This window comes from Prionailurus viverrinus, chromosome B3 (genome assembly GCF_022837055.1).
Source record: "Prionailurus viverrinus isolate Anna chromosome B3, UM_Priviv_1.0, whole genome shotgun sequence".
In the NCBI taxonomy this organism is placed as follows: Eukaryota; Metazoa; Chordata; class Mammalia; order Carnivora; family Felidae; genus Prionailurus; species Prionailurus viverrinus.
This window is the reverse complement of record NC_062566.1, coordinates 31,941,697-31,960,163: the sequence shown is the minus strand read 5'-3', so window position 1 is coordinate 31,960,163 and position 18,467 is coordinate 31,941,697. Positions and strand designations below refer to the sequence as shown.

Genomic DNA, 18,467 nt, shown 5'->3' with positions numbered 1-18,467 from the left:
ACTTGTCCATGTCTTCCATCACATAGCTCCCTCCAGGCACCGCCACACGCCCAGCTTCCACCGGCCGGCCGAGCTCTGCCACATCCCAGGCCTCGTAGCTCCAGAAGTCGCCCGGGCGTCAAGACACTCGGAGCCGGCGCCCGCCACGGAGCTTGGAAACCAAAGCGAGCATGCGCAGCGGGGCGGGGCAGAACGTTGTGGCCCAGTCTCCTGCGCGCTGGTCCAGGAAGGGGCGGGCCTCGGCCACTCGCGTTCCCCTCCCCCAAGCCCTCGCTGCGCCTGCGCGCTGGGGACAACCGTTGCAGGGCGCCCACGGCCCTGAGGAGGGACTGTCGCGGCTGACACCCTCTCTTTTCGGCCCTGAGGTACCCGGCCTGGTGGCCCAGGACGTTCCCGTCGCATGGCGGAGTGCTGCGGACGGTGCCCATGAAGTCCTTAGTCCTAGTTGTGCTGTTGCTATGGCTTTCATCCGTGCCTGCCTTTCCGAGTGAGTGACCGACCTGCGGCGGCAGCGACCCAGGGGACAGTCCTGGGGGAAGCTCCCTGCTCCGGGGTCCGCCGGAGACCCGGTCCTGCACTCTTCCCACACCTCACTGCCCGGGGTCCTGGCCTCCTTTGTGGAGGTGTACCCCTCTCCTACTCGCTCCTTCCTCCGCCATGACCTGCGCGCCGCCGGTAGCGATGCAGCGGGTCCCAGGCATCACCCGGGATGCGCCGGGCTGGGCACACTGGGCTGGCGGGTGTGACCTCCTCACCCTTGGCGGACACGTTCCTTGACATTAATCTCGTTCCCGTTGGCCAGAGTCGCTGCGTGTGAGAGAAAGCAGGGGTCTGCAAACTGCTGCCCGTGGGGCCAAGGGGGCCTGTTTTTGTAAGGTTGGCTGGCCAAGAATGGCTTTTACGTTTTTAAAGGTGAATATGAGATATACTCGCTCCTGACTTGTGGAAAACTATGAAATTCCAGTGGCATTGTTGATAAATAAAGTTTTATTGGAACACAGCCATGCGCATTCCTTTATTAATTGTCCATGGCTGCTTTACCGCATTGTTTAACAGCAGAGTTAAGTAGTTGCCACAGAGACGGGATGGCGTGCAAAGCCTAAAATGTTTACTTCGGGCCCTTTACAGAAAAAGTTTGACCCCTGTGGTAAAACACGGAGAGCAGGTGGATTGTGGTGGCTGTCTAGGACACTCTGTGTCCCCCTATGCCCCCCAACAGTGGATCCTCCAGTGCACAGGATTCAAAACCTCCGTTGAGCAGAATTCTAACTTACGACTTGTTCCTGCCCCTCCCCAATAGCTGAAAACTAGTAAGATCAAGATCAGACGTGCTAAGACTACTATGTTGACGGGGACACCTTGAAATATTTAAGTGCATGTCTGATATTCCAGATGTAACTGTGAGGCTCATCCATCTAGTTTAACTGTAGTTCATTGTAACTTTTATTAACGTTGGGGTTGACCTACCCAAGTAAATAAATAAAGTTTAACAGGTAGGTGTGAAAAAAGTACTAAGGAGCATGCCAGTTATGAAGAACTCTATTTCAGAATTGTTAAAAAGTCTTAGTAAAAAATTAGATTTAAGAAGTGAAATACAACACAGCCTAAATCGTGAATACTGGTGAGAAAAGTTCTGGATAAAGTGCCATATACCAAAGTCATCCCTTTAAGTACTAGCATTTATGATTGTTAGCTATTTTAAACAAAGATCTTTTGTAAAAATGTTCTTCTTTGCCATAAAGGAACAATATACTGAAGATGATGATATCTTTTCGTGATATCTGATGGTCATTATAACTAACATCAGTTATTGCATTTTGGTAGCTATAGATCAGTAAGTCGCAACTGACTGACATGTATGGAGACTTTAATTGAAGTGACATTAATATTGTCACACACCACACTCTGCGATTGCTGGATCCTTAACTCAGTGCAGTCTCCTGCTTAACTGCATCATTTCATGGCTTGTTCTTTTTTGTATGTGTGCCCTCTTCCCTAAGCTTTCGTAAAGCTCGCAGGAAATGAAAAGAAAAAGGAGTGGTATTGTGTTGAAGATACAGATGACACAAGACATAAGGAAAATGTATACAGATCACAGAGGATATCTTGGAAAACGTAATTGACTTCTTTTCCACAGGATTGGATTAAGGGATATGTAGAGCAACGTTTACATGGCTACTTTCTCTGTCTCTCTCATTCTCTTTCTCTTGGTAATTTTAATTCTGTTTATTTATTTTTTGGAGTAAGTACACCAAAAGAAACCAGGCTTATCCTTGTGTTTGGTTTAAATCCAATTTGTGTTTTCTATTTTATATGGCCACTATTCCAACATTTGTGGGTGAGAGTCATATAAAAAATGCTGTCAGGCCAAAGAAAAGGCACATAGATTTTTATAATGAAAAGTACAGTTTTGCCTTTTTTTTCAAGAATACTAAGGCAGTTTTGAGGTCATCTTACACAAATATCATAGGTATTTTATTAAGTAATTACATTTTTTTGAAAACCTCAGTATTTCTTTTAACTGTCCATACCTTTCTAATGTGCCCAACCCAAGTTTAGCTAGTACCAGTTTAATCCAAGTTCAGTTTGACATGAGTGAGGCTTGGATTCTTCCACATGCATACACCTCCTGATGGTGCATGCATCACCTTTGTACCATATACTTAAATTTATATACACTCAATTAATTTTCTTGTTTCTGATTTTTCCATAGTTTTAGTTTTAAATATTACCAGATTGAAAAATCATACCCCTTTAATGTGTTGGTGGTGTATAACTTGCTTTACTTCTTAATGAGAGTTCTGGTTGCTTTAAAAGAAAATTATAACTTCGAAAGTATCTATAGTTATATATTTAAATATTATTAAAATAAATTTTACGATTTGCCTTTTATAATTTTAAGTCACCAAATATTCATAAGCCTGAAGCTACAAACACAAGACTGTGAAATACTAGCTTTTGGGCTCTTTTTCTTTTTCTTTTTTTTTTAAGTTTATTTATTTTGAGAGAGAGAGTGGTCATGTGTGCTCACACATGTGAGCAGGGGAGGGGGAGAGAGAAAAGAAGAAAGAATCCCAAGCAGTCTCCCAGCTATCAGCGGGGAGCCCCACGCGAGCCTTGATCACATGACCTGAGCCAAAATCAAGAGTCAGACTCCTAACCAATTGAGCCATGCAGGCTCTTTTTTATATCTTATAATTAAATTGTTTTTTTTCCCCCTGGTTATCTCTTTGGATCAATCAGCAAAAGTAGAGTTAATGATATAGGATTGTTTCAAGCTAGGATCAGAAAACCTCTTAACTTGCTTCTCTAGATTGGTGTTTAAAGAAGGCTAAATATATAAGTTTTTTTGGCATCTATCTTTGTCCCTAGGAAGGCCTTTGTCCTAATAGACCACAGAAGGCAAAGGAAGTAGTAAAGCAGCAAACAGCAATAATAATTGTTGAAATGTATTGGCAAATAAATTCAAAAGAAAAGCAGATTCCTTTTATTTATTTCAAGTACAATCAAAAGATCAAATTCACTTGGTTCTGGTGTTGCAAGTTCACTTTACACTGTTTCAAGGCCCAAGGCTATGGCTCTGGGAGGGTCTCTCAAACCTGTACATGCAATGTTGTGACATACCTCATTAATGTTTATGAGGAGCATGTTATCTAATATGGAATGTCCAGAGGGGAGGCGTAACAGTAGTTGCATTAGGCTGTCCTTCGATGTTTTATCAGAAAAAATTCCTGTCTTTCTGTTCTTTTGAGCTGTTTTTTGTGTTGTTTTGGTAGGATCTCATGTGTTTTTAAAGACTTCTTGTTTTCTCTTATTAGCTGGTTGTCCCAAGACCACTTTTTATCTTCCCTTCTTTCAGTGGGATCGACCATCCTTCTGAGGAGACATAGGACATAGTATTAGAGACTAAAGTACCTGGGATACATATCGGACTTACATGATGGGGTGATTACATCATTTCATTGAACAGAACTAGAAGAGATATATTTCAAAGTCATCAGTTTGTTTTGGTTCCAATTAAAATTTAACATTACTCCTGGGATAACTTTCTGATTTTTAACCTTTTACCTGAATTAAATTTGTATCCCTTTTAAAAAATGTAATTTGGGGCGCCTGGCTGGCTCAGTTGGTAGAATATGTGACTCTTCAAAAAAGAATTTTTTTTTAACATTTATTTATTTTAACAGAGAAAGAGCATGAGCGGGGAAGGGGCAGAGAGAGAGGGAGACAGAATCTGAAGCAGACTCCAGGCTCTGAGCTGTCAGCACAGAGCCCAATGTGGGGCTCAAACTCACAGACTGCGAGATCATGACCTGAGCCGAGTCAGACACTCAACTGACTGAGCCACCCAGGTGCCCCAAGAATATGTAACTCTTGATGTCAGGGTTGTGAGTTCAAGCCCCATGTTGGGTGTAGGGATTACTTAAAAATGTGTGTGTGTACATAAATATATGACACTTTTTTGGTTATGTGTTGCAGAATAAAGTAACACCCCCCAAATTTATTATTTCTCATGATTCTATGGGTTGACTGGGCTCAGCAGGACAGTTCTGCCTCATAAGGTGGAGTTGAGGTCAGTCATTCAGCTGTATTCACCTGGAAGCTCAAGTGGGATAAGAACATCCAACATGGCTTCTTATCTTCCAAGGTCTTTCTCTACATGATTTCTTATCTTTCAGTAGTCTAGCCCAAATGTCTTTCTACCACGGCAGCTTGCTTCTAAAAGGGAGTTTTACAGGACTCCAGTATGTAAGTTCTTATCAAGCTTAAGCTGTGTTAGACTCTCTAATGTCTCTATAGGCCAAGATAGTCACATTGGGCAAGCCCATATTCATTATGGGAAGACACTAACCAAGAACATAAATACCAAGAAGTGCAAAGCCCAAAGTTACAGTTCTTTTTTCTCCCCCAGCCTTATTGAGGTGTAGCCGAGAAAACTAATATATTTAAACTAAACCCCATGTGATGATTTGATATATGTCTATACTGTGAAAGGATTCCCACTATTGAGTTAATTAGTGCATCACCTCACATAATTACCTTTTTGTGTATATATCAACCATAGTCCCCATGTTATATATGTTATACATTATCGCTTCTCGGCCTTTTGGCTAAGATCAAGTGTATATATGTTATACATTAGATCCTCAGGTCTTACTCGTTTTATAACTGCAAGTTTGTACCCTTTTACCAGACTCTCTCTCTATTTCCTCCACCCCCAACCCTAAAGTTATATTTCTTTAACTGAACACTTAATTCATGGGAACATAATTGTTCATTTTACCTGTCAGCAAAAATTTAAATGTGAATTAACAAATTATAGGAAAACTGCTGGATGAATAACAAGATAGAATGTTTCTCTTTGTGACCATTCTTTGAGTGTACCCCACTAATGAAGCACAGTTATTAGAACTTTGATTTGAGCTGGAAGTACTTCATCTTTGTGATTTAAGTTCATTTTAATTTGAAGGTGTTGGTGTGTTAGCTGGCAGTTCTTATGTGATGAAATATTTCAGATATTAATTCTTATTTGCAGCACTTCTGTAGAATAAGGGAAGTCTATTTGTGAGCCCACTTAATGACATGGATGGAAAATAGAAAGAAATTGTTCTCCAAAGTTAAGGACATTCAACCAGAGTCTGGTCCACCTATACATGATTCCTTGCTTGGGTCTATATTAAGCTTTATATACATGAGTTCCTTATCAATAAAACCATTCCGTTTTTCATTCTTGTGGTAATAAAAATCCTAGTTATATTTGAACCTTTAAAAAAATGGGCATCCATGATTCTTAGTTAAATTTTGAGTGTGATCACCAGTTTCCCTATCGAGGTTACAGGCCATGGGCAAAGTAAAAACATATGAGTCCTTAAAGCACAAGGACCAGAGGTATTCCATTGAACTTTAACTTCTTTGTCTTTGTATGAAAGTTAAAAAGTTTACTGAGTTTCCCCCAATTATAAGGAACATTTTACTACTACCTTATCAGGTATGTATTCTTATACCAAACCACACATTTAAAAATTAACAGTATTTTTGGGCTTTAAAGGCTTCGTTTTTTTAGGGGCACCTCGGTGGCTCAGTCAGTTGAGCTTCCAACTCTTGAGTTTGATTCAGGTCATGATCCCCGGGTCGTAGGATAGAGCCCTGCAGCGGGCTCTGTCCTGAGCATGCCACCTGCCCAAGATTGTCTCTTCCTTTCTCTATCCCCCCACCACTTTTCCTCTCCAACACTACTCCTCTCCCCTTCTGCTCCTCTCCCCCATTTGTATGCTCTTTCTCTCTCTCTCTCTCTCTCTCTCTCTCTCTCTCTCTCTCCCTAAAATTAAAAAAAAAGCCTTTGTTTTTTAAAACATAAGTTGTATATTACATGGTCAGCACCCATCTTATATTGAGAGATACAGATTTTTTTTTTTTTTTAGAATTCCATCTGACTTAAGGTGTTTTTGAGTGTATTTCTTTGTATAACCTACATATTACATTATGCATATATAACTTTTCACGGTCTATTGGTATCAACATTTTACCAGTTTGAATGAAATGTCAAAACCTTACCTCCCTGGGGCACCTGGGTGGCTCAGTTAAAGCATGCGACTTCAGCTCAGGTCTGATCTCACGGTTTGTGGGTTCGAGCTCACGTTGGGCTCTGTGCTGACAACTCAGAGCCTGGAGCCTGCTTCGGATTCTGTGTCTCATTCTCTCTTTGCCCCTCCCCCATTTGTGCTCTGTCTCTCAAAAGTAAATAAATGTTAAAAAAAATTCTTTTAAACAAAACCTTACCTCCCTTTATGTCCTTTACCTCTCCCATTTGCAGTATAATTGCCTAATTGCGTTAAATATTTCCTCTACATACACTGAGAACCATATCAGAGTATTGCAAATTTTGCTTCAGCTGTCAAATGTAATTTGGAAAACTCAAGAGAAAGAAACTGTTGCATTTACTCAGGCTTTTACTCATGCTTTTGCTCTTCCTTTTGTTCTTTCTCCCTTCTCAGTGTTCCAAGATTCCTTCTTTTATCAGTTTCTTTCTATTGAACAAACCTCATTTAGCCATTCTTTTAGGGTAGGTCTTTGGACAGCAACTTCTTTCAATTGTCCTTCATCTGAGAGGTATTGATCATTCTTTCATTCCTGAGGGATATTTTCCCTTGATAGAGAATTTCAGGTTGACAGTTTTGGGTTTTTTTTTTAACTCTTGACAAATATTGCTGATCTCCATGGTTTCTCATCAGAATTCCAGTTGTCATTCAGATTGTTTTTCCACTATAGATAAGGTGTTTTTTCTTTTTTTTTTCTTTGTCTTTAGTTTTCAGAAGTTTGACCATATGTCTTGGCATGGATTTCTTTTGGTTTATTTTGTTTGAAGTTCACTTAGCTTTTTGAATCTATAAGTTCATGTCTTTTGCCAAACTTGGAGTTTTTTCCAGTTATTATTAATATGTCTTTGATTACTTTTTCAGACTCAACCTCTTTCTTCTTGGATGACTTGAATGTTCCAAGACTTAGATGACATGAATGTTAGGCCTTTTCGTTACAGTCTCACAAGTCTCTGAGGCTCTGTTCATTTTTTTTTTTTTCCAGTCCATTTTCTATTTTTCACATTAGGTATTTCCCATTGTTCTGTCTTCCAGTTCACTGATTCTTTCCTCTGTCCCCTCCATTCTGTTGTGAGCCTATCCATGAAGGTTTTTTTCATTTTAGTCTTTGTGTTTTTCAGTTCAAAACTTTCAGTTTGGTTCTTCTTTATATATTCTGTTTCTTTGCTGAGATTTTCTTGTTCTTTGCTGAGACTTTCTATTATTCATTTGTGTCAAGCATGTGCATGATGGCTTGTTGAAGCATTTTTATGATAGCTGCTTTTAAATCCCTGTCAGATGATTCTAATATCTGTGTCATCTTCGTGCTGGCTTCTTTTGCTGCCTTTGCTCATTCAAATGGAGATTTTCTTGGTTCTTGTTGTGACCAGTGTCTTTTGATTAAAACCTGTATATTTTTGGTATTATGTTGTAAGACTCTAGATCTTATTTATATCTTCTGTTATAGATTGACTGAATCAGAGATTTAACTGATTTATAGATTTAAATGAATGTTGCCTTGTTACCACATGGTGAAGATGAAAGTCCCAGCTGCTCCTTAGCCTTCTCTACTGGAAGAGAAGGTATTAATTCATACCTGGTAGCAGCACTTCAATGAGATAAAGGCAGAGAGGTTGGAGCACCTTACTGAAGCCTGCCTGATGAGGGTAAAAGTCTGGGTTCTCCACTCAGCCTTTGCTACTGGCCATAGGGCTATAAGGTTTTCTATGGTGTTTGGCTGGAATAGGATGGTTATTGCCTAAAAGCCTTCTGTCTTGCTAGGCTACCGTTTTACTTGTCCTTTGGCTATAGAGAGCAGTCTTTTCTCGGAAAATTTTTTGTCTGCATCCATTGGTGTTTCTCAGTTGCCAGCTTCTCCAGTCTCTAGTCTGAGGTGTGTGTGGCAAAAAGAAAACCCAGGGAACTCACTGCTGTATCATTCCTTAGGTCTTGAAGTTCCTAGTTAGTCTGTCTTCTCTCTGCCTTTCAGATTACTTGTTTTGTATATGGTATCCAGGGTTTTTAACTCTACTTAGTGGGAAGAATAGAGGAAAAGTGCATGCTATCTTTTTGGAAGTGAAAGTCCAGATACGTTGTTTTAAAACATTTTATTTGGGACTTAGTGGAAGAGACCATGTGTTTTACAAATAAGCAAGAATACCTAAGTAGAGCGTACATGGGAATTATGTGATAACCTGATTTTATTTTTAATTTTGGTCAAAATATGTTGGAAGTATGTTTTCAGTGCTTTTCTTTATATTATTTCCTAGTTTGTGTATAAAGAAAGTACTAGATATTAGAAAGGAGAGAGGAGTCTTAATAGACCATCAGACATCTAAATTTAGATCGAATTTTATCTGACTAGTGATTCATAATACTCTACGTAAATAATTGAGATATAATGTAAATAAATTCAATATTTTGAGAGTTTGTCTAAATTCTCCTTTAAGTTTTTATTTTTATAGGCAGTTAACCAGTGCACATTACTTTATTAGCAACATTCCTTTTAACTTACAGGCAGTTTGATGCCAAACCTCAATGTTTTTCTTCTAAGTCTTTAGAGAAATACATATTATTAATTTAAATGTTAGCTTATACATACATAATTAAGAATGTCAGGAAATATAATCAAGTTAATGTCAAAATAAAATACAATTCATGTTAAACATTATCAGTGAATTATAACACTTAAAATCTATACATAAAACATTTTAATGGAAAAATTCTGTTGGTCATTATGATTTTATAATATCATAACTAATTTTTAAGACACCAGATATTTTGTTTGTAGCACATTTTAAGTGAAATTGCATATTCACATTATATTCATTTCTCAAAAAGTTTAGGTACATTAGCTTAAATGCAGAAATCCAAATTGTGCATAGGTTTGGATATGCCTTATTTACTTTTGAGTTTTGTATTCTGTGATAGCAATACAATCACCACACAAATGAAGCACATAAAAAAAATACTTTTTTAAAAAGTAAAGTTTTTTAAAAGACCTACATTTTACCAATATTCTTCCAGAATTTTAAATTGTAGCATTAAGAAACTCCCTAAAGAGATATTAAAATTACTTTCTTTTATTAGAGCCCTGTATTTTTTTTGTCCTTTAAAGTATAAAAGTTCTCAAATTTGAATTACATGTATATTTTTATTTATTTTGAGAGAGAGAGAGAGAGAGAACACAGGAGGGGCAGAGAGAGAGGGAGAAGGAGAGAATCCCAAGAAGGCTCCACACTGTCAGCACAGAGCCTGACATGAGGCTTGAACCCACAAGGTGAGATCATGACCTGAGCTGAAATCAAGAATCAGATTCCCAACTGACTAAGCCACCCAGGTGCCTGTGAATTACATGTATATTTTTTAAAAATTATATTCCCCCTCCTTTTTTTTTTTTTTTTAACCAAAGGAGGTGGGAGTGGTTTAGTTTTCCTTAAAAAAAATTTTTTTAATGTTTATTTATTTTTGAGAGAGAGAAAGCATGAGCAGGGGAGGGGCAGAGAGAGAGGGAGACACACATCTGAAGCAGGCTTCAGGCTATGAGCTGTCAGCACAGAGCCCAATGTAGGGCTCGAACCCATGAACTGTGAGATCGTGACCTGAGCCGAAGTCAGACACTTATCTGACTGAGCCACCTAGGTGCCCCTAGTTTTCCTTTTTTTTTTTTTTTTAATTTTTTAATGTTTATTTACTTTTGAGAGACACAGAGACAGAGCTTGAGTGGGGGAGGGGCAGAGAGAGAGGGAGACACAGAATTCTAAGGAGGCTCCAGGCTCTGAGCTGTCAGCACAGAGCCAGATGCAGGGCTTGAACCCATGAACCATGAGATCACGACCTGAGCCAAAGTCGGATGCCCAACCGACTGAGCCACCCAGGCGCCCCTAGTTTTCCTTTTTAATTCAGCTTAGAAACTATTGACTCTTTGCCCAAGATTCAGTGTGACATGTTTTTCCTTTTTTTAAAAAAAAAAATTTATTTTTATTTTATTTTAATTTTATTTTATTTTATTATTGTTCTGAAATTAGTTAACATACAGTATAGTTTTGGCTTCAGGAGTAGAACCCTGTGATTCATCTCTTACATATGACATGCAGTGCTCATCCCAAAAAGTACCCTCCTTAATGCCCATTCCCCATTTAATCCACCCCCACTCCCCTATCAACCCTCAGTTCATTCTCTGTATTTAAAAGTCTCTTATGGTTTGCCTCCCTCTCTGTTTTTATCTTATTTTTCTTTCCCTTCCCCTATGTTCATCTGTTAACTTTCTCAAATTCCACATATAAGTGAAATCATATGATACCTGTCTTTCTCTGAGTGCCTTATTTCACTTAGCATAATACCTTCCAGTTCCATCCATGTTGTTGCAAATGGCAAGATTTCATTCTTTTTCATAACCAAGTAGTATTCCATTGTATATATACATATACCACATTTTCTTACTGCATTCATCAGTTGATGGACATTTGGGCTCGTTCCATAATTTGGCTATTGTTGATAGGGCTACTATAAATGTTGGGGTGTACGTGCCCCTTCACATCAGCATTTCTGTATCCTTTGGCTAAATATCTAGTAGTGTAATTGCTGGGTCATAGGGTAGTTCTAGTTTTAATTTTTTGAGGAACCTCCATACTGTTTTCCAGAGTGGCTGTACCAGTTTGCATTCCTACCAACAGTGCAAGAGGGTTCCCATTTCTCCACATCCTCACCAACATGTGTTTCCTGTGTTTTTAATTTTAGGCATTCTGAGATAGTGTCTCGTGGTTTTGATTTGTATCTCCCTGATGATGAGTGATGTTGAGCATCTTTTCATGTGTCTGTTTGCCATCTGGATGTCTTCTTTGGAAAAGTGTCTATCATATCCTCCGCCCATTTCTTCACTGGATTATGTTTTTTGGGTGTTGAGTTTGGTAAGTTCTTTATAGATTTTAGATACTAACTCTTTATCTGATACGTCATTTGCAAATACCTTCTCCCATTCTGTTGGTTGCCTTCAGTTTTGTTGATTCTTTCCTTCACTGTGCAGAAGCTTTTTGTCTTGATGAGGTCCCAATAGTTCAGTTTTGCTTTTATTTCCCTTGCCTCTGGGGACATGTCAAGTAAGAAGTTGCTGTGACTGAGGTCAAGGAGATTGCTGCCTGTTTTCTCCTGTAGGATTTTGATGGTTTCCTGTCTCACATTTAGGTCTCTCATCCATTTTGAATTTATTTTTATGTATGGTGTAAGAAAGTGGTTCAGTTTCATTCTTTTGCATGTTGCTGTCCAGTTTTCGCAGCACCATTTGCTAAAGAGACTGTCTTCTCCATTGGATACTTTTTCCTGCTTTGTCAAAGATTAGTTGGCCATATATTTGTGGGTCCATTTCTGAGTTCTCTGTTCTATACTGTTGAGCTATGTTCCTGTTTTTTGTGCAAATACCATACTGTCTTGGTGATTATACCTTTGTAATATAGGTTAAAGTGTGGGATTGTGATGCCTCCAGCTTTGGTTTTCTTTTTCAACATTACTTTGGCTATTCAGGGTCTTTTGTGGTTGCATACAAATGTTAGGATTGATTTCTTGAGCTCTTTAAAGAATGCTGGTGCTATTTTGATAGGGATTGCATTGGGTAGATTGCTTTGGGTAATGTTGACATTATTAACAATGTTCTTCCAATCCATGAGCTTGGAATGTTTCTCAATTTCTTTGTGTCTTCAATTTCTTTCATAAGCTTTCTATAAGTTTCAGCATACAGATCTTTTACCTCTTTGGTTAGGTTTATTCCTAGGTGTTTTATGCTAGGTTTTTGGTGCAATCGTAAATGGGATCAATTCCTTGATATCTCTTTCTGTTGCTTCATTATTGGTGTATAAAAATGCAACTGATTTCTGTACATTGATTTTATATCCTGTGACTTTGCTGAATTTGCGTATTAGCTCTAGCAGTTTTTTTGTCGAGTCTTTTGGGTTTTCCATGTAGAGTATCATGTCTTCTGCAAAAGGTGAAAGTTTGATTTATTTGCCAATTTGGGTGCCTTTTATTTCATTTTGTTGTCTGATTGCTGAGGCTAGGGCTTCTAATACTATATTAAACAACAGTGGTGAGAGTGGACATCCCTGTCGTGTTCCTGATCTCAGGGGTAAAGCTCTCAGTTTTTCCCCATTGATGATGATATTAGCTGTGAGTCTTTCATAAATGGCTTTTATGATGTTAAAGTATTTTCCTTCTATTCCAACTTTCTTGAGGGCTTTTTTTTTTTTTTTTTAAGAAAGGAGGCTGTATTTTGTCAAATGCGTTTTCTGTATCTGTTGACAGGATCATATGGTTCTTATCCTTTCTTCTATTAATGTGATGTATCATGATTGATTTGTGAATATTGAACCAGCCCTGCAGCCCGGTAATGAATCCCACTTGATCATGGTGAATAACTCTTTTAAAGTACTGTTGGATTAGATTTGCTAGTATCTTGTTGAGAAGTTTTTACAACCATGTTCATCAGGGATATTAGCCAGTAATTCTTCTTTTTAGAGAGGTCTTTGCCTGGTTTTGGAATCAAGGTAATGCTGGCTTCATAGAATGAGTCTGGAAGCTTTCCTTGCATTTCAATGTTTTGGAATAGTTTGAGCAGAATAGGTATTAACTCTGCTTTAAATGGTTGATAGAATTCCCCTGGGAAGCCATCTGGCCCAGGACTCTTATTTGTTGGGAGATTTTTGATAACTGATTCAATTTCTTTGCTAGTTATGTGTCCATTCAAATTTTCTATTTCTTCCCGTTTGAGTTTTGGTAATGTGTGAGTATCTAGGAATTTGTCCATTTCTTCCAGATTGTCCAGTTGGCATATAATTTGTCATAGTATTCTCTAATAATTGTTTGTATTTCTGTGGTGTTGGTTGTGATCTCTCCTCTTTCATTCATGGTTTTATCTATTTGGTTTCTCTTTTCTTTTTGAGAAGTCTGGCTAGGGGGTTATCAGTTTTGTTTATTCTTTCAGAAAATGAGCTCTTAGATTCATTGATCTGTTTGTTTTTTTATCTATTTGTGTATTTCTGTTCTAATCTTTATTATTTTCCTTCTTCTGCTGGCTTTGGGCTTTATTTGCTGCTGCTTTTCTAGCTCCTTTAGGTGTACGGTTGGGTTGTGTATTTGGGACCTTTCTTGCTTCTTGAGATAGGCCTGAATTACAATGTATTTCCTCTTAGGACTGCCTTTGTTGCATCCTAAAGTGTTTGGACTGTCATGTTTTAATTTTCATTTGCTTCCATGTATTTTTAAATTTCTTCTTTAATTTCCTGATTAACCCATTCATTCTTTAATAAGATGTTCTTAACCTTCAAGTACTTGGGGGCTTTCAATTTTTTTTTCTTGTTGCTGATTTCAAGTTTCCTAGTGTTGTGATCTGAAAATATGCATAGTTATGATCTCAATCTTTTTGTACTTGTTGAGGGCTGTTTTGTGACCCAGTATGTGATTTATTTTGGAGAATGTTCCATGTGCACTTGAGAATGTGTATTCTGCTGCTTTAGGATGAAAAGTTCCGAATATATCTGTTAAGTCCATCTGGTCCAATGTGTCATTCAGAGCCGTTGATTTCCTTATTGATTTTCTGCCTAGGTGATCTGTCCATTGACGTAAGTGGAGTGTTAAAGTCACCTACAATTATAGTATTATTATCACTAAGTTTGCTTATGTTTGTGATCAATTGATTTATATATTTGGGTGTTTTAAGTTGGGGGCATAAATATTTATAATTGTTAGCTCTTCTTGATGGATAGACCCCTTAATTATGATATAATGCCCTTCTTCATCTCTTGTTACAGTCTTTGTTTTGAAATCTAGTTTGTCTGATGTAAGTATGGCTGCTCTGGCTTTCTTTGACATCCATTAGCATGAGATGGTTCCCCATCCCCTCACTTTCAATCTGCAGTTGTTCTCAGGTCTAAAATTAATCTCTTGTAGGCAGCATATTGACAGATCTTGTTTTTTTATCCATTCTGATACCCTGTGTCTTCTGATTGGGGCATTTAGTCCATTTACATTCAGAATGATTATTGAAAGATATGGATTTAGTGCCATTGTGTTACCTGTAAATTTTGTGTTTGTGGTGATGTCTTTGGTCCTTTGTAGTCTTTGCTGCTTTCCACTCACAGAGTCCCCCTTTGGGATCTCTTGCGTGGCTGGCTTAGTGGTCATGAACTCCCTTAGTTTTTGTTTGAGAAAGCCTTTATCTCTCCTTCTATTCTGAATGACAGCCTTCCTGGATAAAGGATTCTTGGATGCATGTTTTTCCTATTCAGCACATTGATTATTTCCTACCATTTCCTTGTGGCCTACCAAGTTTCAGTGGACAGGTCTCCTACTACCCTTATGTGTCTACCCTTGTAGGTTAAGGACTGTTTGTCCCTAGCTGCTTTCAGAATTCTCTTTATCTTTGTATTTTGCCAGTTTCACTATGATATGTTGTGGGGTTTTTGTTTTTGTTTTTGTTTCATTTTTATTTTAAAGGGAGTTCTCTGTACCTCTTGGACTTGAATGCCTATTTCCATCCACATATTAGGAAAGTTCTCAGCTATAATTTGTTCAAATAAACCCTCTTCCCCTTCCTCTAGCTCTTCTTCTGGAACTCCTATGATACGGATATTGTTTCGTGTCATGGATTCACTTAGTTCTCCAATTCTCCTCTCATGATCTAGTAATTTCCTTTCCCTCTTGTTTTCAGCTTCATCATTTTCCATGATTTTATGTTCTATTTCACCTATTCTTTCCCCTTTTTCTTCCATCCTTGCTGTCACTGTGTCTAGTTTATTTTGCATCTCAGTTGCAACATTTCTTAATTCATCAGGTCTGGTTCTTAGGTCTTTGATGTCTATAGCAAGGATTCTCTGGTGCCTTCTATGCTTTTTCAAGCCCAGCTGTTAGTCTTATGACTGTTACTCTAAATTCTTTTTCAGATATATTGTTTATATGTTTTGAGCAATTCTCTGGCTGTGATTTCTTCTTGAATTTTCTTTTGGGGAGAATTCCTCCATTTTGTCATTTTGGCTAAGTTTCTCTCTTTTGTGTTTTTTAAAAGCTTGTTATGTGACCTGTACCTGAGAGTACTACTATATTAAAAAGTGCTCATACCCTGTCCAGGTCCTGGGACTTCAGGAAGTGTTTTTTTGTGTATGTTTCATGCATTCTGTTGTTGAGTTTCGGCTGCTCTATCCCACCTCTGCAGAGCTCTTTACTTGCTTATAGTGGTGGAATGTTTGGAACCTTCAACCCGGTGTGCTTTGATTTGTTTGTTGAAGTAACCCTGGAAAAAGAAAAGGAAAAAAAGTGGAGTGGGGGTGGGGGGAAGCCTGATCCCATAAAAAAAGAAAAATTAAAGGGTAAAAAAGAAGACCAAACAGAGTCAAAAAACTGTAAGGCTAAATCCAGAGAAAGAGAAAGGAAAATAAAGAAGAAGAAGATAGAGAAAAGGTGGAAAAAGAATAGAATAAAAATGCCTGATCAAAAAAATTATATTTATATATTTATATTTATATTTATAATGTATATAAAATAAGAATTGACCAAAAAAAACAAAAAAACAAAAAAACAAACCAGGAACTATGGGCTTGATTCCAAAAGAAAAAAAAAAGAGAATCTAGAATAATAAGATAAACTAAAATTAAAAAACAAAAACAATTGTCTGTTGGCTGTGCTGGTCTGGAGGAGAGGCTGACTTTGTGTTGGGTCAGTCTTGCTCCAGTAGATAAGCAGTTGCCAGGCACCAAGGGGAAGGGTTTGGTGTAAATTGGTATCACCTCCATTGGGAGCCCACTGTCCTGCTCCCTGAAGTCCCTTCATGTTGGTGTTGAGGAGGAAAATGGCGACACCCAATCTCCCTCCTCTGACCAGGTGTTGCAAATCATGCCGTTCAGGCAGCCCTCACAGAGTATGGAGGGCAGTCAGCTTGCCCTGTGCCACAGTTCTCCTGTGCCTCTAGGAGCTCAACTGGGATTCAAAATCTGATGTCTTAAATGACCCTGCACTGTGCAGACCCTGTTCTGGAGTAGCACCACTCCGCCCTGCTGATAAAAGGCCTTTGGCTGGCACCTGCAGTGTGTTTTGTCCTTGGGGAGGCAGTAAACCCTCTTCTTACAGTACTCTGGGAAGAGGACTGTTCTCTCCCGGTGTGCCCCTGAGATGGCTACACTCCACTGTGCATTCCAGGGCTGGCTCCCTCTTCCCCAGGAGCATGGCAATGGCTTCCAGCTTCGCTTGGAGAAAGTCGCTCACTTTTGTACCTCCAAGTTTTAGCTCCAGAGGCTCCATCCTGCCAAGCTGTCTCCCTCCAACTGTGGAGATCTTGATGTCACTCCACATCCATTTCCTAGGTGCTCCGAGTGATCTGACCCTCAATACAGCTGTGTTTGAGGGACAAGGAAAATCCCGGTCCCCTTACTTCTCTGCCATCTTAACCCGTCCTGAAATCAAGCTGTTTCCATGGTTTTCCTCTCTTAAAACTTTAGTCTCAAGGAACTGGGTATATTACTGTATAAGATTTTTAATATTAGCATTTTATTATTATCATTACATTTTATTGTAATTTTTGGCATACTGTCACTTCTTAGAAGCATAGAATCTTTTTTTCTTTTTTTTTTTCATTTTTGAGTATAAGTTTTTTGTGGAAAAAAAATTGTTAGTTAAAACAGTTAATGCATAATACCATTTTAGCTTTACCAATTAGGAAATCTCTCCAGAAACAAATAAAGGTGTAGCCTTTTGGATTTTTATGAACATAATCATATATATTCGTTCTTTTAAATAGACATTGTAGAAGAAATTATTTGTTTTTTTACACCTCTTAACAAGAAGTTTTATGTATACAATTAGATATTTTAATTGATGCTTGATAGTGCATTTGTAAGAACTTGAGACTTCCAAATATTTTAAAAATTCAATTAATTTACAATATATTTGCATAGATAATAGGGCACTAGGTTTTCTTGGGTTTGTTATTCAGTTTCTTTATTTTTTTTTTTTATTTTTTTTTTCAACGTTTATTTATTTTTGGGACAGAGAGAGACAGAGCATGAACGGGGGAGGGGCAGAGAGAGAGGGAGACACAGAATCGGAAACAGGCTCCAGGCTCTGAGCCATCAGCCCAGAGCCTGACGCGGGGCTCGAACTCCCGGACCGCGAGATCGTGACCTGGCTGAAGTCGGACGCTCAACCGACTGCGCCACCCAGCCGCCCCTATTCAGTTTCTTTAAAAAAAAGAAAAGAAGCCACTTAATTTACATGTTAAAACCATGATTTGCGGTTTAAAATGACTTACTAGAGGTAAAAAAAAAAAAAATCACATTTTTTAATTTCTAAAAATTTGTAATATCTCTGGCCACAAAAACCATAGTTTCTCAGGTGAGACAAGGGAACCAAACCACTCCTAACTCTTTGGTAGAAGAAAAAAATCTTATGAATTATACTGTCATATCCATAATCTTAAATTTAAGAAATTTTATGTTAATTTTGTCTCAGTTTAAAGTAATAAAATTTGTGGCATGATGAAACTAGGAAATATAGCTTGATTTATAGAATGTGTTCAATTAGTTACATTACAGTGAAAATAGCATCTATTGATAAAATTAAATTTTATAAACTAGTTCTTTAAAAATGATATTTTTGTTTTATCTTTGTGTTAATGTCCAGTAACTATAATGCAAAACAGAGTTATAAGCATGACATTTTAAATACATAATATACATACAATGAGGTACACAAATCACAGGCCTGAACTAAATGATAAAATATTACCAGCCTAGACTAGTTTACAAGTATTATATTTTAATGCTTGCAATTATTTAAAATCTTGCATAGGAATTTAAGTGACTGGAACTTTCTAAATTACTTATACTTACAAAACTGGGTTTCTCCAGAAAGAAC

General features: G+C 38.1%; 1 protein-coding gene across 1 annotated transcript in view; it reads left to right on the top strand.

Moving 5' to 3' along the window:
* The first annotated feature begins 264 nt into the window (after positions 1-264).
* Positions 265-18,467, top strand: part of SPESP1 (sperm equatorial segment protein 1) — a 32,746-nt gene continuing 14,543 nt past the window's right edge. The window contains exon 1 of the mRNA XM_047861803.1: positions 265-487. Within this exon, the coding sequence (XP_047717759.1) occupies positions 427-487 (61 nt within the window). The 5' untranslated portion in view covers positions 265-426. The remainder of the gene's footprint in view (positions 488-18,467) is intronic.